At 36.4% G+C, this 25,096-nt stretch overlaps 1 protein-coding gene across 1 annotated transcript; it reads right to left on the reverse strand.

Annotated features, from left to right (window-relative positions):
* Positions 1-2,083: 2,083 nt before the first annotated feature.
* Positions 2,084-24,732, reverse strand: LOC111056470 (A-kinase anchor protein 10, mitochondrial). The gene is made up of 10 exons (XM_039437181.1): positions 24,231-24,732; positions 15,695-16,052; positions 14,811-14,954; positions 14,041-14,164; positions 11,991-12,121; positions 10,704-10,893; positions 8,001-8,197; positions 6,877-6,953; positions 6,081-6,133; positions 2,084-5,358 (listed from the first exon to the last, which is right to left on the reverse strand). Exons 1-10 carry the CDS (start codon positions 24,388-24,390, stop codon positions 5,245-5,247), a joined length of 1,548 nt encoding a protein of 515 aa, XP_039293115.1. The 5' UTR covers positions 24,391-24,732; the 3' UTR covers positions 2,084-5,244.
* Between the last annotated feature and the right edge of the window lie 364 nt (positions 24,733-25,096).

A 25,096-nucleotide genomic window follows, 5' to 3' on the forward strand; every position in this document is an offset into this window, starting at 1 on the left:
TGAAATTGAATCTGCATTAAGATTACTGATGCCTCGCAAGTCTCCAGGCATAGATGAGGTGTTTAATGAGCAACTCCTCCACCTTGGCCCTGCAGCAAAGATGTGGATCACAGACTTATTCAATAACGTCATAGTCCAAGAGCGCATACCTGCAATTTGGAAGAAATCAAAAGTCATTGCAGTTTGCAAACCTGGAAAGGACCCTGAGTGCCCAAAATCCTATCGACCAATCTCACTTCTGTCCAATTTGTATAAACTTTTCGAGAGAGTTATCCTCAATAGAATATCTTCTCTTATAGAGAGCAAATTAATCCCTCAACAAGCTGGTTTCCGCCCAGGAAAATCATGTACAGGCCAAGTACTAAACCTGACTAAATACATTGAGGATGGTTTCCAGGAGAAGAAGGTTAGTGGCATGGTTCTGGTTGATCTGTCAGCAGCGTACGACACAATTAATCATAGACAACTCCTTCACAAACTATATAATGTGACATACGATTACAGTTTGATAAAGGTTATCCGCTTGATGCTCACTGATAGACGTTTCCAAGTCCATATAAAGAACAATTGTAGCAAGTGGTACAAACAAAAGAATGGACTACCACAAGGAAGTGTCCTGGCTCCTGCCCTTTTCAATGTTTTTGTGAATGACCAACCTATTGGAGACAGCACAAAACATTTCATTTATGCTGATGACCTGGCAGTAGCAGCCAAAGGAAACACCTTTAAAGAAGTCGAAGACAAGCTGAATAGTTTCATTCCAGAGTTAGTCAAATACTACAAAGCAAATCTCCTGAAGGTGAACACAACAAAGACTGTAGTAAGTGCTTTCCACCTCAGAAACAAAGAAGCCCGAAGGGAGCTTAAAATCTTTTGGTCTGGCCAGCAGCTGACACATGTGGCAAACCCAACTTATCTTGGTGTTCAATTGGACAGAAGCCTGACATTCAAAGCTCACTGTGAAAAAACGAAAAAGAAGGTCAACTCCAGAAATGCACTCTTACGCAAGCTGGTTGGGTCTGCCTGGGGTGCTGATGCTCACATCCTGCGAACAACAGCCTTAGCCCTGTGTTTCTCCACTGGTGAATATGCTTGTCCTGTGTGGGGTCGCTCAGCCCATGCTAAGAAGGTAGACGTGGCTCTCAACGAAAGCTGCCGGATTGTGACTGGCTGCCTAAAACCAACTAAAACTCACTACCTCTACCAACTGAGTGGGATAGCCCCTCCATCAATCCGGAGAGAGATAGCAGGTAGGGCCGAGCGAACTCGCCAAGCTAATGATGAAAGGCATCCAATGTTTGGCCATACCCCTGCAATTCACCGTTTGAAGTCCCGTCGCAGCTTTCTAACAGAGACACAGGAGCTGGGCTCCTCAGCACCACAAGAAAGAATTCGACTCTGGCATGAGGGTGCAGATGCCACTGACTCAGTGCTGAGGGAGCAACTGCCAGCAGGAGCAGAGCTACCGTACAGTAAATGGAAAACTCTGAACCGCCTTAGAGCAGAGTGTGCTTGCACTAAAGAAAACCGCACTACTTGGAGGCAGATTGATGATCCTTATTGTGACTGTGGAGACATCCAGTCAGATGACCACCTCCTAAAGTGCCGTCTTGCACCAGCATGCAATCGACAAGACCTCTTTAATTTTAATGACGAAGCTGCTATAACAGTGGATTACTATTCTAATTTAGGCATATAATACAAGTATAATCACCTGACACGAACGAACGAACGAACGAAATGATAATATGGTACATATGGCCCTTCACTTCTCTTGCAGTGCTGTGAGATGAAACAATATAATCAAGAAAGAATTGAGGGCATGAAAAAGATGCTAAACTTTAAAGAAAAGATGAATATGTGCTGAACAAATAAATAATGCTGACTTTTTGTGTAGTTGAGAAAAATAATTCTGACATTGAGCATGAGGAATAGACATTGTGAAAATTGTGGATAGTAGCGTGAAAATTTTTGCCCCTCCCCCCCTTTAGACCTGAACTAGTGAGATTGCCAACATGAATTTGATTTGGGGGGGAGGGGTGTTTGACGGCTATAGTAAAAGTTTGGCTATAGTAAAGCGCCCTGCATACCCGATACCCTTCCATGTTGGGTTTTTGCTTGAACATCAATAACTGTCATTCATTTCTAGAATGGCACGTTTCCATTGACTAAGTTTTGTGCCATTCTCATGCAGTGTGCGGACTATGGAAAGACTAGGTATAGAGAAGAAGAAGATCAATAACTGCATGAGGATATCAACCAAATGAGTGACATAATTGTCGATTATTGCTGCTATTAATGTGTTTGCTAGGGAAAACGCGTCTCTAAACGCCCACTCTGCAAGAGCGATTTGGCGTCGACTCCCATGTCCTATTTACAGCACCAAGAGAGGGTGATGTTTCAAATGATGTAATCATTTGATTCTTCAACAAATAATGCTGAGATATTGAGCATTAGGATAGCGTGAAAATTTTGCCACTCCCCCCTTCAGACCTGACCTAGTGAGATTGCCAACATGGATTTTATTTGGGGGGAGGGGTGTTTGGCGGGCATAGTAAAAGCTTATAATAAAAGTGTGGCTATAGTAAAGCATAAACGATACCCTACCATGTAGGGTTTTTGCTTGAGGATGGATAAAAGGATGAGGTTGACATAATTATGAGGGTAAAAACAATCAAGTGAGTGACAGAATTGTTGATCCTAGCAATCGCAGAAGTAAAAAGAAGAGAGGGAATAGTGGCGAATCTACAAAATACAACATCCTAAATAATCATACATACGGTAGAATGAATGAGTATTTCGTGATGAGTACATGGAAGATGACACCAATGATAAAAGATAATAAGAAATTCGGCTATTTCTGTTGCTTGACACTATCCCACAAGTTGACGTTGATGATTATAATACCACTATTTGTTCCACTATGTTTGTCCAATCAATTTAAATTACAGAACTAGGTTACATGGCTTCACCTGCCACTGATTGTTATTATTTAAGGAACAGGAAATTTCATTTTAGGTTATGTGCTGAGGCTTTAAAAAGGAAGTAAAATAGAAAATTGTTTGTGTTGATGAATAAAATTATGATAATTATGCAATAAAATTAGGTTGAAAATAGTTTGTAAATTAAAATTTATATTTAAATTGGGTTGGTAGCCTACTAGTGATTGTATCTCCCTTAATGATTTTGAAAATTGACTTCTATAAGGACAGAGATCATGTAATGTTTCATTTATAATAAATGTCTGATTAAAATTATATCTAGCATGACATTTAGGTGGGTACTGGTGATGGAACCCAACTATACAATTATTTTCTATCTACTCAATATGGATATAAGAATATTATTCATAAGTTACAATTTTACATAATCAACCTAATAAGGTACCTAATGTACTAAAGGGGGATGAATTTATATAGCCTCATAGCATGAAAACCATGATCTGAGAACATAGATCATATCCAATTTAAACTTGAAATTATTGAGATGAGGCCATTATGATTTCCAGCTATGAGGCTATATAAATTCCCCCTTTAGTAAATAACATGGCAAATGAGGTTGTGCAGTTTTTTAATGATTCAGACCTCACTATAAATTCAAACAAAAGTCATGTCATCAGCTTTGATTATAAGTATCGTCCTTTTCACCCCACCATAACACTTGGTGAAACGAACATTGAAAGTTGTACTGTTGTGAACATGTTAGGTTTGTCGATGGATTCCAAGCTTAATTGGGGGGATCATGTAAACAAGATATCATTGAAATTGAGTAGGTCACTTTTTGCATTTAGAAATATTGTTAAACGGGTGCCTAAAACAACAGCAAAAAGTGTCTACTATGCACTGATTGAATCCCACATTACTTATGGCATTGAATTATGGGGGAGTACCTCGAAGCAAAACATTCAAAGAATTTTTGTTCTGCAAAAGTCCGCAATAAGATACCTGGAAGGGCTCAAATTTCCACAGACATGTCGGGAGTCTTTTAGTAGCCTAAGTATTTTAACTGTTCCATCATTGTACATTTTCAAATCAATATTACATGTGAAGGATAGGTTGAATTCATTCCAAGTTAACTCAGATATTCATGGCTATAACACTAGAGGAAGGAATAACATTTCAGTTGAGAGACAAAGGCTGAGTGTATTTGAGAAAACACCTACTTATAGGGGACAAAAGTTTTTTGCGAAACTTCCGGCTGATTTGAGAAGTATTGTTGAAGAAAAACAATTCAAAACAAAACTATATTATTTTCTCAGTGAGAAGGCTTTCTATGAGGTTGACGAATTCTTGTTAGAGTGAAAAAATTATTATCTAAATTGAATGAATTGTTAAATGTTATTAGAGTTTTATTTTAAGATTGATATTTTATGTTATTATGTTATTTATCTGTGACGTTTTTCAACTGTATTACATTGTTTTTGTTATACTTGTGTTGAGAATAAAATATTATTATTATATTATTATTATTATTATTATTATTATTATTACCTTAACCTTTTCAGGTTGGGTGTGTGAAATTGTAACTTATGAATAATATTCCTATATCCATATTGAGTAGACAGAAAATAATTGTATATAGGTTGGTTCAACGCCTCATTCTATAATAATTTCAATTATGGAGAATTACCACAACATCTTCTCTTATACAAATTAGTAATATTTTATTGTAATTATTTTACAATAATTAATGCAATCTGTCTCTTTGTTGTGACATAATATCATTTGTCAAGTAATGAACTCAAATTTGTTAGTTTAAAGGGTTAAAATATTCGTATGATTGTGGCCCATTATGGTTTAAACGGGGATAGATCACCAGTTGGTTTGAACCATCAATTAAACACATAATAAACGCAACCATACATTTATGAAATAGTAGTTAATAATGATAATGAAGCTAATTAATAAAAACATCTAATTTGGTGAAATAAGGTAAATCAATTTTAAAATAACTGCTACATACTTGACTTAAAATTCATAGATAATACGATAAGATTTTGATTGAAAAAACTACTGCCTCCACCAGATAACAAGTGAGATTCAGTTTTAACTGTCAGCATTTCGCATAGGCCTACACCAATGCTTCCCATTCAGCAAATGTTGACTGTATAAAATGAATATCACTTCAGCAAGTCTAATCTGTATAATAATAGTATAACTTTTGGAAGGTACTTCACAGTGAGGCGGAGGGTGATGGTAGCAGCACGATGGGGGTGGTAGGAGAGAGGGTTGATGACGTCATCGGTCACGTGACGTCATAATCGTCATCGTCGCTCAGTCCCGCCCCTCCACCCATGGTGATGTCGGTCACATCTTTGACTATCATCTCGGCTATACGCCATGCCATGTCTTCTTGCGCCTGAAATGCAAAGCAAAAATAAATTAATGAAAAGATATAACAATCTATCAATAATATTCGCTAAGACTTACAAAAGCATTGATTCACCAAACTATAAATTAGTAGGCTAATGAACTAATGAATAATACAGTACGGTACGTACGGTCATATTGACAACCACGATTTAATACAAACCAATGAGTCGTGGTTATCAATTAAATGAAATAAAAAGACTATAGTCCGAGAAATATTACTTTTTACACGGCTCTTTCTCGAAGACAGAGAGACCCGATGCTCTTTCTTTTACTAATCACTCCCACTACATAGCAGCATTCTTCCTACTTTTGTGTCAACATCCAATTGTGCACTCCTCTCCATTACTCTGACCATTGCTACAAACTGTGGAAGGAGGAATCGGTTTCTCCTCTCCATGTTAAAAGTAATATCTCTCGGACTATAGCATTATATTTGTTGAGATTTCAACTCAATAATTATCAGGGACGGACGCCATCTTTACAAACAATACACGAGTATGAATACGAGCACGTATACAGACAATGTACGAGTCTGAAACTTTCCAATGAATTAAAAATTATGCGAATGACCTATTATTCGAGTTGAGCTGATGGTAAAATCTCAATTTTACTAAAAATACAAAACAAATTTGACATGTTAATAAAACATGGACAATTTCACATTATGATGGAGTTTCGATGAAAGAGGTTTGATGAAAATGGAATTACCTTTCCTTCGTCTTTGTTCACTAGTTTCTTCACTACTCTGCTTATTCGAGATTCTGAAAAAGAGAAAAGGTTATTAGTTTGACAGTTACATCGAGTTTCCAAGTTTTTATTAAGTATCAAACCTATAAATCAGTGAATATAATCCACTGGTAATGCAGGTAGGTATTCAATGATGTGTTGTGCTCTATTAATTTTCAATATTAGTAACAAAAATATTAAAATTTAAGATGTAATGCAGGGTGGGGCAGAGAAAATGTCTTATTCCAGTTAGTGATCCTTCAGAGATGGTTACTATTAGCATAGAGAAAAGAATACCACTACGATATTCTTTTGTCTCTGCTATTGGGATGGAGGTTAATGCTATCCGAAACGTGATTTTGGAAAATGTCCATCCTTCTTGTTCAGGTGGCAAACACAGGTTGCATGAAAGTATATTGCAAATTTGCTTGATGGCGTACATCCTAGTCATCCTATCATAGCTATACATTATGTACTTTGTACCAGTTTCAAAATTGCAGTCCATGACCGTATTTCTGGTTGAAAGTCAAATGTTTTATATAGGGCTGCAGACAATATGGAGATTTGGAAAAGAAAATCCCTGGACTTAGTTATGCAATATTTAGATTATGTACGATAGGAGATAATGCACGTTGCATAGCAATGATTGAATGACTGTTTTGGAGCTGAAAAATTTACATTGAAGAAATCAATTTAATAGAATCAAAATTTCATAGCTGCATACATTGATAATACATTCAATGACAATGATAGTAAGATTTCATGATTGAATGTTTACCTGACTTTCGATCGGAGCCCAATTCCATGTCTGTTTCAAACCGACCCAGCTGATCTATTCTGCCAATACTAAGACCACTGCAACAATAAAAACCTACATAAATACACTAATATTGACACTGCAATAAAAGCATAAGTGATTAATGAAAAAAGACTGGATATCTTATTCATTCAAATAGAATCCCCAATGAAACCTACTGTTAAATTATTCTTGTAAAAGAAATATTTAGCAGTTTTCATAATTTTCACCAACTCTTTATAATTAAAAGTTGCGGGTTTCATCGATTACAATACAACAGTTCTTGAGCGAGTTCTCCAACCCAGGGGGTCATAGTATTTAATCTATTATTATAATAAGGAAAGGACTGGCTTATACACGTACGGGGATAAGGAGATTCACGAATGACGCATTATCACGTATGAACTACTGAACTGATTAACTTGAAGTGCATATAGATTCTTTATATACCGAGGTTTCCATTACGTCAAGGCTTTAACCTTGGACCCTTGCGGAGCATGGGTTACCTGCAAGTATTATATAAAAGATAATTTGATTTGAGCAATAAGATCTGATTACCCAACCTGAGTTCTCCAACCCAGGGGGTCATAGTATTTAATCTATTATTATAATAAGGAAAGAACTGGCTTATACACGTACGGGGATAAGGAGATTCACGAATGACGCATTATCACGTATGAACTACTGAACTGATTAACTTGAAGTGCATATAGATTCTTTATATACCGAGGTTTCCATTACGTCAAGGCTTTAACCTTGGACCCTTGCGGAGCATGGGTTACCTGCAAGTATTATATAAAAGATAATTTGATTTGAGCAATAAGATCTGATTACCCAACCTGAGTTCTCCAACCCAGGGGGTCATAGTATTTAATCTATTATTATAATAAGGAAAGGACTGGCCTATACACGTACGGTATAGGAAATTCACGAATGACGCATCATCATGTCTAAACTACTGAACTGATGAACTTGAAATACGTATAGATTATTTATTTACCGAGGTTTCCATTATGTCAAGTTTTTAATTGGACCCTTGCTGAGCACGGGTTACCTGCAAGTATTATATAAAAGCTAATTTGATTTGAGCAATAAAATCTGATTACCAAGCCTGCCTCCTCCGCTTCCATATGGAGTCGGGGTCGCGGTCCCTCCTGAGCATGGCGGCCCCCTCCCCGCAGCCACTCAGATCGGTCACACTGGAAGCCGGACTCGGACTGGCGTTGTGCGCATGCGCAGAACTGCCCCCTGCCCCACTGTTGCCAACACCGCCAGAACTACGCAGCAGTTCCGCCAATAGAACCTGGAACAATGCAACGTCTTCCATTCTGATTATTTGTTCCTTTGAAACATAAGTTACAAAATTAAAAGGAAAGTGTGTCAGGTATAGGAGCTCTAGCCACTAAAACCTCCAGTTATTTATTTAGCTCAGTGATCGTGCAGACCTGTAGATGAATACTGTAGAAAAAACAATACATTTGGTCGAATTATATCAATAAATAGTGTGGCATTATAAATAGCAAATTTGAATTGACGCGCACAGCAGCAGACAGATAAAAAATCAAACCTCTGCATGCAGACGTGAGTAGACATTATTGAGACAGACAGACGACTGTGTGCGTTGCAAAATTCAAAAACCTGGGGAGGGATTTTTCTCTGTCTTTATGTGCGTTCGCCTTTAAGCTGGGAACTCTAAAGGTGCAAAGTGCGAAATATTTCTTTCAGAAATAATTTTCGTCATTAACAAAACCATATATTTCGATCGTTACTCATCGGAATTCCTCAGAGCTCTGAATTCCTCTACTATGCAATAACATGTTTCTAATAACTTCCTTTTTTATTGAAATCTATCTTTTTGTTTAAATCTATGAGTTTTTTGAACCGTATAGGTTATAATTGGAGAGAATTTTGCCTGAGATTATTGACAAATCGCTCATAAAGAGTAGAATGATAAGAAGCATCCCTCAGGCTTTGCAGCTTCTTATGATTACATAGCTGTGAACTGAATCACCGGTATTAAATATATGTATCAAACGAAGAGTAGGTGTGTGATTTTGTATTCAAGTTTTTCAAAAAATTACAATATTTCTGAAGTTTTTAATTTAGTGTGATAATTTAAAGTATTTTCAGGTGCATGCTTATGCAGACGACATAGTGATAGTTGCTAGGAGTGATCGGGCATTGAAAGAAACCTTTCTGGTGATTGAGGGAGAAGGACGACAGGTTGGTCTGAGAGTAAATGAAGGAAAAATAAAGTACATGAAGATGAAAAAGACAGCTGTAGAAAGAAGACATCTGGGAAAGCTGGATATTGGCGAGTATTCCTTTGAAGAGGTTGAAAGGTTTAATTACCTTGGCGCAGAGGTCAACCAAGGGAATAGAATATCCCCAGAAATAAAAAGAAGAATAATGCTTGGCAACAAAGCATTTTTTGCCAATATGCAATTAATAAGATCGAGAGCTATTTCCAGAGAAACGAAAATGAAAATGTACAAAACCTTGATACGACCTGTCGTGACATATGGCTGCGAAACTTGGACTCTAAATGCAGCGGACACTCATGCATTGAGAGTATTTGAAAGGAAGGTGATAAGAAGAATCTATGGCCCTAGAAATGAAGGAGGGATTTGGAGGATCATATATAATGAAGAGATCGAAATCCTACTCAAGAGGCAGAATATTGTCAGATTCGTGAAGTCAAGAAGAATAAGCTGGCTTGGGCATGTAGAGAGGATGCCACAGGAGAGAGCCCAGCAGAAGCTCATGCGAGAGGTCTTCTACAGTGCAAGAAGAAGAGGAAGGCCGAGAAGGAGCTGGCTGAGAGAAGTAGAGAACGACCTGCGTGTGATGGGAGTGATGCAGTGGAGAGTGTTAGCCCAGACAAGAAACGATTGGAGGCGAATTGTGGAGGAGGCGAAGGTTCTTCATGGACTGTAGCGCCGGCATAAGTAAGTAAGTAAGTATTTAAAGTATTATGTTAACCTTCAAAATTTTCAAATCATTACTCCTGGACCGAAAATCAAGTGACGAAGCAGTGTGTGATTTCATTACCTTATCATTTGGAGAACATTAACTTTAATCAACATTTTTGGAGAGAAATAAGTACAGGCTCAGCCTAGTTTTTCCTCCAATGTCATAATTATATTATTATTATAGTTTTCGTACAATAAATGAATAATTCTTTAAGAAACAAACTGCTTCAAAAATGTTTTACGATTAAATAATGACAGTATTGAAATTGTTTGAACATCGGTAGACTACTGATTCTGATTGATTTCCCTGCCGTTACTATTAACGCCCATTTCTGTAGTCTTAACATCTCGATAGTAACGCTTAAATCTCCCAGAGAAGAATCTCACATCTTAAGAGAGAGTAGAATATTAAAAATACACTTCTCGGAGAATCTCATTTCCAAATTTATTTTGGCGGGGGTGATACCCACATCAACTCCAGGCTTGTGAGTCGGTAATCGAAAGTATGATGAGAGATATGAGAATCGATTTCAAGCTAATAAAAGCAAAAATCGCAGAGATCAATTTTCTATTCAGTTGTACTAAATGAGGTTTACAGGAGAGCTCATAAACTACTCTCAATTATTTTATGTTTTCAACATATCTTCTGGAACAGCTTCTTATCGATACAATATAATCAGGTTGAATCTACCAAATACCCCAAAAAAGTTACAAACCAGTGCTGATATCAGACGAAGGTGTGCAACCAAACTGTTTGAAGGTATCCAAGCGTTAGTTGCTAATCTGTTCCAATGCTACTAAAACTTGCTAAACTACTACTAGTAAATTGTTACGAACCACATAGTGCTGCGAGCAGACGAATGCGGGCAACCAAACCGTCTGCAGGTATCCGAGCGCCAACCGCAACGCGGGGCGGAAGCAGGCGGGAGCGGGGCGGAGGGACTCCTCGCGACAGATGTTCTGCTCCACATCACAGCGCACTGAGTCCGCCACGCCCAGAGGGCACAGAGCTTGCAGCGACAGGTACCTGTCAACAGCAAGTTGTTGTCAAATTAGAAAATCAATTTGACACAGGTATCTGCCAACATGATTTTTTTGTCAATTAGGAGAACAAGAGCTTGGATGTAGTAAAACCAGTGACTTACTCACTCCTTACAGCTACAGTTCATTCAGAACCTTGGATTCATTCAAAATGCCTCTCCACTCATTGAACTTGGGAAGAGATTATATAAATATTCGACCAAGGGAAACAGAGATTAGTTTTAAGATTAAGATTAGAATACAAGATGTAGGATGCTAAAGAACTGAAGAAACCAAGAGATTGAATTTTGTGAAATTAGAACTACCCAAAAATCTAAAAAAATAAATTTTCGAATTGGAGCTCGCAGAGGGAGGTAACTGAGAGAAACATAAAAAAGTTAAATGATAAAGTAGAATAAGAAGCGAAAAAATGACTGGATGTTATAAAACTATTGAAACATGTGAATAAAAGAAGAATTTTATTGTGTATGCTTCAAGATTCCGTGAATTACTTGCACTAACTTTAGTCAGCATCAACTGAAGATTCCTTCAATTATTGTTTGTTTGTAACATCCACATAAATTGTTGAAACACTTGATTCTCATTCATTTCTTTGTTTTAAATGCCAATTAATGTGCATTGACAAAGTTATAAATTTACAATGATAAAGTAGTTCAGATGGTTGAATAGAACCTGTGCGCAACAAAATTGTTATTGATTTAATGAATACATTATTCGTTCGAATCGTACAATAACGCTCAAATCGTTCAGAGTGGTTATTTGATGACTTACAGATTTACCTGAGTAAAGTTATCCTATTAAAAGTTTTACCTTCAACACAATTTACACCTTACAATTTACAATTCATATATTAATGAACAACACAATAAAGTTTGAAATTAAACGGTGGCATCAAGTGACAGTCAAAACGTTTTTATAGGTCGACTGTTCACTTATGGATATATCATCATCCCAATAACGGCGCATTAATATGGTACTAATACTCAATTATCAAGGTTTTTGCATGGGAAATGAGAAGGATTATGAAAAACCTAAGAAGAAAAGAAGATTCACAGTAGATTATACTGGAAAAAGTTTACTCACTTATCATAGATGATCATAGCATCATTCTGAGCTTGAAGAGGATCGATGTCGTCGCACTGCGAGAGAGATTCAAAGTTTGTTGCCGCCAGCCAAAATTCTATGATGTACTGACAGCCTTCTTGCTCCAGGAACTACAATAAAAAATAAATTAGTCAACACGAGTGTTAATTATTTTTAATTAAACATATAATTTAAAAGCTAAAGTGAATTATATCGTTGTGATTACTTATTCAAATGAATAATCTAGGTTCAAATTATAATAATATTTTTTTGTGTAGTTGAGAAGTTGATATTGTGGTAATTATTTATATTGAATGAAAAAGACTAAGAAATTGTCAAAAACCACAGATTTATTGATACTTGTGTCTATTGATACATAGTCTATCAGACCGGTTTCGGTTATTACACCATTGTCAATCTCTGATAGTCTATCAGAGACTTTCGGTGTAATAACCGAAACCGGTCTGATAGACTATCAGAGATTGACAATGGTGTAATAACCGAAACCGGCCTGATAGACTATGTATCAATAGACACAAGTATCAATAAATCTGTGGTTTTTGACAATTTCTTAGTCTTTTTCATTCAATATAAATAATTACCACAGATAGACTATCAGAGATTGACAATGGTGTAATAACCGAAACCGGTCTTTCTAATTCTCAATAAATCTGTGGTTTTTTGACAATTTCTTAGTCTTTTTCATTCAATATATTTTACTTACTAATGCACGAAAAATTATGAACCACAATTTACTTATTTATAAACTTACTTGATTTTATTTTGCAAGATAAAATAGAATAATAATACAAGCAAACACATGTATAGCTATAGTGTTATAGTGATATTCACGTTATAAAGTCAATTTTTTTCAATTTTTTTTTTCAATTCAAAATTTATTGTTTTTTATAATAATATATAAAATATATTAAAATAATATATAACACCGGTTTCCGAGCTTGGGATTTTGCAAAGTTCTAGACTTTAAAAACAGCTGGAGTCAGAAAATTGGCTTTCCGAAACGGTGTGTAGTCGCAGTCTACGTTTAAAAATTAAAGAGAAAATAATGTAAAGTTTCAGCTAATTTGAATTATTTAGGAATGTTTCATTTCGTCAAGGAAAAACGTTTCCAATTATACAAATGAGGAAATAAAGATTAGGTATCATAAAAACTGCGACTACGCCTCGTTTCTGAAAGCCAATTTTCTTACTCCAACTGTTCAAAGTCTAGAGCTTAGCTAGATCCCGAGCATGGAAACCGACTCTTAATCATATATTTTCATAATTGAGATAGAAGAAATATTATTTTTAAAATGATCAATTATGTTTCAAATATATAAAATTTACCAAGAAAATAAATCATCTCATGATTTGATATTACATTTTCATAATTATTGAGCTCAGATATTCTGGTAGTTGATTATATTTCTACACAGCCTGCAAACAATTTAGCAATGGTGCGGAGCTAAAAAATGATGGAGCTTGAATGAAAAGGACTGAGAAATCGTCAAAAAACCACAAAAAAAAAACAAAATTGTCAAAAAACACTTCTCAGTCTTTTTCATTCAATATGAATAATTACCACAATATCAACTTCTCAACTACACAACAGATGATGGAGCTATTAGCTTTGTCTAATGACAGAGCAACTACACAACAAATGATGGAGCTATTATCTCTGTCTAATGACAGAGCAGACCTCAGTTGCAATCTGTTAATCAGGTGCTGACTTTATAACGTGATTCTCACAAGACAATGAAATGCTGCAGAAATATCATGATAGTTTACAGTCGCATCTGAAGAAACGAACTGAAAATTCAACAATAAATTCCTAATTTATAAATATTTTGAACACAAAATTGGACAAAAATCATGAAGTGTAAACATAACCTATTTTTGGACAATTTTGTATCTAAATTTTGAACAGTTTTGGGCTTCAAGTCTGTTGTTCCTTTCTCAATCATTCATAGTTGAGAATGATATTGTATGTATCAATGTATAGATAAATAATATTTTAAATATCTTCTGAGAGAATCATATTTCATTTTACCTCAATGAACGACGTAAGTGCCGTATTGTGATGTAGGATATCGGCGAGGTTAATGTTTCTGCTAGTCAGCACTTCTACTTGGTACTTGACGTGCCATTCACTCGACACATACTCGTTCCACAAGCTGAAAAGATTGACCGAATAAATTCAATACAAATTACAAAACACTAAAATTAAAATAGTTGGCACTATATCTATGTCTATCGGAGATGTTGAAAACATGATGTCAGAACTCTCGGTGACTGTGTAGGGGAGGCATTAAAGGTGATCAGTATCCAACCAAACTAAACACTAATGGGGTTAAGAGTATGGCAACTCTATTATGCCTTACGAGATGGAAATATTTAGAATAGAGTTGAAGAGATAGCTGGTGAAGAGTTACCTTTATTTCATTTATTGGTTCAATGACCACTTCGCTAGAAATCTAACAATCGACTCCAACCCTACATTAGTTCTGATGAAAATTGAATTCTAAAAATGAGTCGATAAGTTCTTATACCCCTTTCACAGGTGGTCACTGGACGAAGAATATAACAAAAAAATACTATGATTGTTCTTGCAATTTAATTGTGAAATAACTGAATAACGGTAATGCAGAGAGAAAACTGGGATACTGTATATCACAGTACCAATACACAGTCACATATAACACACACAGAGGAAATACAAAACAAGTTACAAATACACAAGACATCTGAAAACATCAAGATCGGAATTTTACAGGGAGGATAAAGTAATGAGCTACATTGGTTATGAAATACCGTACTCACTCTTTTTCTAGGGTAGTTTGTACATGGTCGTGTAACCTGTGCAGTGCGTGCTCTTGCGCGTCAGGGTGTGACCTTGACGCATGCACACAACTACGAAGCTCCTCCGGAACTCGAATATGTTCCTGGGCATCTTCTGCCAAATACCTGTCACAGAACAATGAAATAAATTTGGAATCTGCTGGAGCATAGTATGAATATTACTTTTTTCAAAATCTTTTTTATTATTAGTTTTATTTAAAATAAAATAAATAGGGTGAATTATATATAAGCGGAATCGACTCCTCAAGACGGCATCCGTCCAATGGGAGAAGCAGACGCATGAATCTGAGCTATAAGCGATAGACCATGGAGCAAACCGTTTCTCCATGTTGGCATTCTCGTCGATCTATTGGTCAATGATCTAGTCTCAAATTTGCAACAGCTCCATATAAATTGCAAATCACATTTTGAATGTTAGCAGGCAGCACTGTGGAGTCGGAAGTTACTAGAAATTTTGCTCAATTGATGTGAACGCATTGCCATATGGTAATCATGGATCTTGTACCCTCTTGATCTTGTACGGGGGTATTTCAGAAGCAAGGTACACCATACACGGCCTACAACAATAACTTGTATAAACTGAAGAAAAAACATTAAGAAGCAATCTCTGCCTTTTCCCAAGACTGGCTACACTGTCATTCCAGAGTTTCCATTACAGGCGTGATGGCATAATACGCGGTGAACGCTGAATGAGAGCACATAATTCTCAAAGGTCCTATTGTCATTTTCATCATAGGGAAAGACAAAAACATCTAAAATCAGAGGATATTTTAAAAACAAGCTTATTCAATTTACTGACTATTCACTGTGGATTTTCGGAGAAAAAGTGAAAGTGTAAGACGAACCTCTGCCAAATCCTGTTAGCGGAGTTGGCGGGCTGATCTCCGGACTCACTGACGCACCGTACTCTCGCCGAGCCAGCCAGGTTCCCTTCGCTCACCAAGCTCACCGCATCGTTGCTTCTAGTTCTAGTGATGGCACCTCGGCCAACAGCTGTTGCCGACCCACTCACAGCTGTTGCGGCCTCATGACTCACAGCTGATCTCTGAGCTGGTCTCAGAAGCTTCTTGAGATCGTGTAGTGCGTTGAGCAGCGAGGCGTAGCCTCTCGCCTCCAGGTATTGCATGAAGAACGACTGCGCCAGTCTGTCGTCAAGAGCATCGCGGAACGTGGGCAGCAGTCGCGATTTTTGTTGCAGCACGTCTGTAAAAATTGATAAAAAAATTTACATCTGTATAGATTTAAAGAATACTTTGACCCGGTTGCACAAAAGCCTATCAAGTCATGACAATCATGCTAATTTAATACCTTGGCGTAGCGAAGGAGGGTTTCTAGGTTGTACCCCCCCCCCGAAACCGAAAAAAGAGGACCAAAAACCCAAGATAACACACCCCACTCATCAAATTCCACAAGGTAGAGTCTATAGCGGCCCAACATTTTTCGACAACCCCCCCATTTCAGTATCTAAAGCATGCTAATCTAATGCTCTTCACATCTGTTGAAAAACACGTTGGCCTAGACACAAAAGTCTATCAAGTTATAGCATGCTAGTCTAATCAAGTCATGACATGAATCTGATCATGATTAGATTCTACGAGAACCAATCAGATACGGCTTTTTCGAAAAGAAGGCTTTTCTGATTGGTTCTTGTGAAATTCGATCATGTTAAAATTTAATAGGCTTTTGTGCAACCGGCACTAAATGTTTTTCATTTTATTTATTTACATGAAATCAGTTTGAGGACAAAAATCATATATAATCCTACAAATGTTTCCTATATAAATTGAATGCATATGAATAAAACATTAATTCTTAAACAATTTACAAAATTAAATTTAATCTACTCCAAAAACACAGTTTATTTTGTCACATCCACATTTATTAGATTTGTACACAGGACTGCAGATTCAATTTGAAACCAACTTATCTTCAGCTGTGGTGCGTTGGTTCAAACATAAAACTGCAGTCCTCTGTACAAATCTAATAAATGTGGATGTGACAAAAATAAAACTGTGTTTTTCAATTAAGGAGAAATTTCACAATATCAATTCTTGATAAACTGAATTAAATAAGTTGAACGCTTGAAGATGTTTGAACACTTAGGCAGGTATTACATTAGGCTACCAGTCTGGGTTAACAGAGGGACACCAGAGAGCAACCATTAGTTACTAAGCAATGACTAATTACCAAGTGTAAAGCTGGAAGATCATAATATTTGATAACATTTACTTTAGGGTGATCACATTCAATGCGAATATGTGCAAGTGCACGCTTGGCTATGCATGACCAAAAGCGCAGATAGAAAACAAACTATGGAAAGAAAGAGCAAAAAAAAAACAAAAACAATTACACTAAACGCACGCACTGGTTGCGTTCAGTGGGAGTACTAGCAATGCAATTCACAACGTGACTTTGTTACCTTTAATACCTTCTGCTTCATCCATTACCCACATTTGTGGGAACGATGTCGTCATATAATTCGATTTCAATACACATAATAACACAACTATTCAGATGGCAGATAAAACAGTGACCACTTTAAAAAAAATCAAACCATCACTCATAAATTCATTCACATTATAATATGCCTTATGACAAAGCAGCTTCCTGACGGCTCTCCTGAAGGCGGCCTCATCCAACTGCTTCACACCAGGAGGCAGCTTGGTAAAGAATTTCAATTCAGAAACTCTATAACTGGCCTGTGAACAATGGAGACGTCTCCTGGGGACATCCAGCAGCTCGCGGTACCTGGAGTTGTGGTAGTGAATGTCACTACGGGCAGCCAGAGTATGCTGTATCCTCTTGACATACACCAAAGCACAGGAGGATGTAATGGCTGAAAACCGTCAGCACAACAAGGCAAGCAAAGATGGGCTTGCAGTGTTGCTGTCTGTTATGATTCTTACAGACCTCTTTTGCAGTCTCAGGACGTCAGCAGCCCCCGCCGAAAGACCCCATCACGTGAGCAATCCATAGGTGATGTGGCTATGGAAGAGGGCGTGATACATCATTATAAGGTACTTCTCAGTCACCAGGTCCCTCATCTTGAGCAGCAGAAAGCAAATGCGGGGAGTCGGCTGGTTACCTATTGAATATGACTGGTCCAGCTGAGTTTCCTGTCCAAGACAAAGCCCATCAGCTTCACTGAAGTTTGAGCATCAAACAGTTCTTGAGACAAGCTGTAGATGATCCTTTGGTTTTGTCCTCATACTGTGTGCGAAGGTATACTACAGTGTGAACGAATTTATGGGTGATAATTTGAATATTTATTGAGAGCGTGAGCACTAGATCACTGCCATCTGAACTGTTACAGTTTTTTTCATGTGTTTGTACGCGTTTTGATTTTTTGACGCCATCGATCCCACAATTGTGGGTAATGGATGAAGCTGAAGGTATTATAGGTCAGCTGGAATCGAATAGCCAGGAACCATGAATTGGCACATCAAAGATGCTCCGCAGATGCCTCCAAAACACGCTAAAGATGTTAGCTCATTCATAATCTGTTTATCGGCTCATTCATAAACTGACGTGCACTTGCACATATACGCATTAAATGTGATCATACACCAAGTCAAATTTTTCCCCGGTTACACAAAAGATGGTTAAATTTTAACCATGATTAATTTCACAAGAACCAATCAAAGAAGGCCTTCGGTTTATGATAAGACTGCTTCTCTGATTGGTTCTCGTGGAATTGAACACGATTAAAATTTAACCGGCTTTTCTACAGCCGGCACTATGACATAAAAAATAATCGTGATGTGAGCTTGATTCAAGTTATGTAAGTAAAATGAGGCGCTTGGTGCCTTTATAACGCTCACAGGGATAAAGGATCCATTTGCAGAGTCCGGAGCACCAATCACGCTGATCAAAACTATACAGCAGATGGAGAACTTCACGACAGATGCGTCGGTCAACGTCAGCGTCGACGCCTCGGGCTGAGGATGAGTACAACAATTATAATTTCTATACAATTAAACTGTGACTGGACTTTGGATTATGTTAAACTCTCACCTAGGATAAGAACTCTATTTGTTTTTTTTTCATCCTTCAAGTTATGAACTCAAATATCTAGGTTTTATTCTGATAGTCTAATTATTATATATGTATGTGTGTATGTATGTTTAAATATATATATATATATATAATATATATATATATATATATATATATTATATATATATATATATATTCTAATATCTATAATCATCTTAATATCTTCAACTCTATGACATTTTTTATAACAAAATAGAAGTGAATCACCCAGTTATTAGGCTACACTATAAGTACATTAATATAGAAAAGCTACTTTTGAATGAAGAGAGTTGTTTCTACTTAGTTGTTGCGACTACTAAATAGCGGCAATCTGAGAATCGTAGATTGGAGAAGATACGGAACCAGACGTGGTTTGTTTTTCCGAACTTGAATTTACTAAAATATACGATATTATGATCTTATAAGGGACCTTCAATTTTCCAATGTTCGCAATATTCACACAATTCTAGGTCATAGTAATTGCATTATTGTCGATATTCCTCTTTATACTATCATCAAGAAGTGTAGCGCCAACTATCTATGGCAGACAGATACAATATTTATATCAATCTCTCATGAATAGTTTCCCACGTTCCTACAGTAGAATTACTCAAAGTAATTCTGAGCCCAGTAGGCAATTTAGCTTCAATAATACAAATACAGCATATGCAGCTTATGCAGGTATGTATGTGTATGTGTATATATATATATATATATATATATATATATATATATATATATATATATATATATATATATGTATATATATTCGTATGTGGCCTGCAGTTGAACGCTCTCACACTGCTGTTATATAGTTGGTGACTTGATTATAAAACGCTTAGTTAGGATGTAAATATCATATCATTGTGTGAATGAATGAATAGCAATGTAAGCACTTACTGGTGCTACCCAGAGAGTAGCTCTCTCTTTCTATCCTCACTGGTGCTACCACAGCTCAATTAAGATTACTAAGCTTACTGTGTTTCACAAATATTGTAGGTTCAAATTCCACAAATGGATGAATTAATAACCATGAATAATATCGTAATGCCATTAGTCTCTGATAGGCTATACATATTTTTTTTTCTATGCCACACATATATAATAGGTACCAAACTTGTCTTAAACTTATGCATCGTAAATTTGTTTATCTTAACATAGGTCATAGCTGAAATTATGATTTTTTACGTTGTTATGAATAGGTAAACATTTTATTTTAATTATTTTATTCACAATCACAATCATAATTAAAATATGATTGGGAAAAGACAACAGGCATAGCCCAAAACTGTCTTCTCCCAAATTTTTTACAAATAAAAGTCTCCAAAAAGGAGGTTAGATTCCACTTTTCACTTCAAAAAGTCCAATTTACACTTCAAAACTAATGCCTAAACTAAAAATTTTAAATTTTGATATTTTAAAACTAATTAACATAGTCGAACTTAGTCTCTGTTGTGCAATGCAAGATGCATTGAAATTGCTTCAGAGTCAAGTTTGCAATCTGTGCTTGGGCTTTATTTTATCAGACCGCTGACCTATTCAAGCCTTCACTCTTTTTTGTTCAACATAATTTTCTTTTCATCTATGGGTTATTGTCATCTAAAAGAAAAACATAAAAATAGTAGTAACGCTTTTCTTCCTCTCCTGCTTTAACATGTTAAATTAGTGAAACGAAATAGTTACATTTCTACTATAATAATTACTATAAATAACGGCTGTCACGTTGGGATGCCGATCATAAGGCACTAGAAGGTGGATGATAAGAGAATCGTTTGATGAACTTGATGTATCTCTAATAAGATGCACAGAGTGTGCTGATATATTTGACTTTCATGGTAAATTTAGTAATAGAGATTCTATGGGAAACGGCAGTGGCATGGGCTTCTCGGTCATTCATCAGAACATACGTAGTTATAGACGTAACTTTGACGAATTTTTAACAGTATTACAGGGATTAGGGCATAAGTTTAACTGCATAATATTAACTGAGGCATGGCTTAACGACGACAGCCATCCAATTAACATTTCAGGTTACCATTCTTTTAGATCATTCAATAATCTGAACCAGAGCGATGGGTTGGTGGTCTACATCGATGAAGGACTTCCAGTCACTTGCAATGAACTGGTACTGGGCGGTCTGGCCACCTGTCTCTCTCTCACCTTTACCTGGGCGGGGGCGGCATGCGAAATTCTAGCTGTCTACCGCAGCCCCAGCACTAATCTAACTACATTCATAAACGCGTTAAACGTATATTGCAATGAACAATCGCCAGGTGTCGTCCGAATTCTGGCAGGTGATTTCAATTGCGATACGTTGAATGTTGCCCCTGGCTCTGTTGAGGAGCATTATATCGATATTTTGAGTGACGCAGGATTTGTGCCCTGTATTGACAAGGTTACACGGCCGGCCAGCGGCACCTGTATTGACCACTTTTTTGTCAAGCTTCCGCGGTTCTTCAATGCATCTTCTGTTATTCTGCAGTCCTCGGTTACTGATCACTATGCTATTTGCTTGAATATATTATCGACAAAAACTCATAAGCCGCCTAATACAGATGGAGTCATTATTAAAACAGACTGGAAAAAGGTGAGGAACACACTTTCTAGTCACAATTGGAATAGAGTCATTGAACAAAACAACGTTGACAATGCAACAGATATTTTCATTGAATCGGTACAAAACATAATTGCCGAAAAATCACATGAAGTAAAAGTTTCATCTAGAAATACTCAACTCAAACCATGGATAACTGCTGGACTAGTAAATTCTATTCGACATCGTGATAAACTCAGAAAAAAACTCAATAGACAACCATTTAACTATCTCCTTAGAAATGAGTTTACTCAATATAGAAATATGCTACATTCAGCAATCAAGCGAGCCAAGTATAACTATTACAAAAACAAAGTTGAAGAAGCGACTGGTAACCCTAGAAAATTTTGGTCGGTTATAAACGAAATCTCAGGTCGTATAGATAATAGTAAATCATTCCCCGTTAGTGCATTCTCCCGCCCTGGTGAAGTCATCGACTCTCAAAAAACTAAAGAAATTGCCAACCAATTTAATCAATATTTTGCCAAAGTTGGGACAAACCTAGCAAATTCTATAATAACCCAGGATGCACCAGTAGTGAGAGATGATGAACATGCTGCGGACTCTGAATTTCAACTGCAACCGGTCTCAAGGCAGGAATTGGAGGAGGTAGTGAAGAGTTTGAAAGGGCGATCAGCTCCAGGTTGTGATGGAATCCCTACTAGAGTGATTAAAAACAATATTGACATATTAATACATCCTATCCTACATATAGTCAATTTAAGCATTCTGGTTGGACACTTTCCTTGCGCTCTCAAAACAGCCAGAGTAATACCTATTTATAAATCAGGCCCCAAAGGCATATTCTCCAATTACAGACCTATTTCTTTGTTGGCAACATTATCTAAAATAATCGAAAAGTGTATAAAAATACAACTGACTAAGTATTTAAACGAGTACAATCTCATCTCCAACTCACAGTATGGTTTTCAAAAGTCCAAAAATACATCTGATACTCTTTTCAATATGTCTAGGGCTATCTCAAGTAGTATTAAATCAAGAAGAAAAGTACTGATAACCTTTTTGGACTTGGCAAAAGCCTTTGATACAGTTGACAGGAGAATTTTAATAAAAAAACTTGAATCATTGGGGATAAAAAATATCTCTCTCCGATGGTTTAAGAGTTACTTTCACAATCGACAGCAATCAGTTTGCATAAATGGTGAAAATAGTGATAAAGAGAATGTTGAGTATGGGGTAGTCCAGGGAAGCACCCTTGGGCCACTGCTATTCCTAATCTATATCAACAATCTGTCAAAATTAGTAGTTGAAGGTGAGTTGTATCTGTTTGCTGATGACACAGCACTAGTGTCTACTGGGAGCACTTGGGAGGAGGCCTACATGAGTGCTTCAATTGATTTGTCAAAAATAAAGAACTGGTTTGATCACAATAGCCTTACAGTAAATGTGGAAAAAACGAAGTTTATGCCAATAGTTACAAGAAATCAAGCTGATCCAGGCTCTCTAATACTAACGATGCATTCTTGTAATAATCCCAGGTCTGCTGGATGTAATTGTAGTATGATTGAGCGCGTTGATCATTACAAATACCTGGGCGTTGTCTTGGATTCCAAGATGAGTTGGGTACAACATGTCCAGTGTGCTAAGAATAGGCTCAGAAAGCTGCTTCACGCATTTTCAGAGCTTAGTAATGTTCTGAGTGTGGATCAGTGCAAAGTAGTTTACTTTGCCTATGTCCAATCTATAATACTATATGGAATTCTAGCTTGGGGAGGGGCTTCCTCCTCAGTCATTGAGCCTCTCGCAGTCACCCAAAGATCAATTATAAAAACAATTTTAAAGAGAGACTTTAGATACCCAACAAGACAATTGTTTATCGAATTTCCCGTACTGAATGTTAGACAACTTTTTATTAAATCCTTGTTGATCCACATAAAAAAATACAAAACTGAACTTCTGGGAGAAACAGTTAACCATAGCTACTCAACTCGCCACAGATCCAATTACAGCTTTGAGATACCTCAGCTGACTCACGGCTCTGAATTGACAAATCCTTCATACCTGGCCCATGTCTTGTACAGAAATGTGCCAGGGGTGATTAGGGAAGCAGAGGCATTTAGTTTGGTAGTGTTTAGGAAGAGGGTGGACAGGTGGCTGTACCAGATTGGTTGGGAAGCTTCAGAAGAACTACTCCAATCTCGTTATGCTTGGTGACCAACACGACTTCAAGGTTTCCAGACAATTGATTGGTATTTATTTTATCATTGACATAACCGATTTGACTGTTTTGCCTTTCTGGTTTATGCTTTTTTTTTCATTCTCTCTTCTGAGAATTTCTGGAATCCCTGCCACTGCGGTCTTCAAAAAAATATTGTTATTTCTTCTTTATTTATTCTTTTATCAATCAAGGTATTAAGTATACTTATTCCTACATACATATTCCTACATACTCATTCTTAAATATACATCAGCACATATATTATCTATTTTATAATCAGAATAATAATAATACATCCATAATATAAGTGTATTCTCTATTATTTACTTCTATGAGCAGATATAAAAAATCAATTAGCCTAGATTTGATATTATATAGGCCTACGGCCAGATTTATTTGATTAGTCTATACTATCTGGCTTTTATACTATAAATGGCTATAACAGTGTAATAATAATATATACTTAGGGCTCTTACAGCATATAGATTGATTTACTGCAGATAAGTTAGATAACTTGCTAAACTAAAGGTTACCTAGCTTACTTACAAAGCTGAATGAAACGTGTTTCCTATACCTTCATTATCATATTTGAAGTCGAAAAGTGGACCTCTGGAGCACGGTTCAAAGAATTTTGAGGCTTCAACCGGAGATTCTACACTCCCGTTTACTTTTTTCCCAGGAGATGATAAGGGTGATTTGTTTTTTTGTAGTGTCTTTTTCCAAAACGGAAGCATCTCATCAAATCAAGGACTATCATACATATTTTACATTATTAAAGCCGCAGTTTCTATACAATGAATTGTAATTAAATCTTTGCAAAAAACAGAAAGAGGAAATAACCTAAATTGACCTGCCCTAACCAAACTTTGACGTTTTTCGTTCACTAACTTCATTATGATTGCAAAAGAAAAATAATACAATTAAAACTGAACACACATATTCACAACCATTTAGCTATAGATATTTGATCCTTTTACATTCAAAAATGCGATTATCCAAAAAATAAGAACGATGAAACACTAATCTAAAATAATCTGCAAAATCGGAAGATGAATAAATTATTAGCTTTCTGTCGCTTTTTGCTGAGATTGATAAATTGATAGGAGACAATCGACTGTCGAATTGAAAATCGATATTATTTTAGTTGACACGAAACATCGATACTAAAGATAAAATGCCGCGATTTTTTAAATTTCTCTATATTATTATGCTGTATATCATTATAAATGCTTCTAAATTTTGTTCAGCATCATTTTTGTATCGACTACCCTCATTGAGAATGTAGTTAATAACAAATTAATATAAGTTTAGAAAAAATAAAACATAAAAAATGACATTGATAACTAAGTTGGGTAATCCCAAGATTAATTCCAATGTTTTATAATTATGTGATAATGTCGTGAGTCACCAAAATAGGTTTGATGGGCTACATAAAATCTC

The sequence above is a fragment of the Nilaparvata lugens genome, chromosome 10 (genome assembly GCF_014356525.2).
Source record: "Nilaparvata lugens isolate BPH chromosome 10, ASM1435652v1, whole genome shotgun sequence".
Classification (NCBI taxonomy): domain Eukaryota; kingdom Metazoa; phylum Arthropoda; class Insecta; order Hemiptera; family Delphacidae; genus Nilaparvata; species Nilaparvata lugens.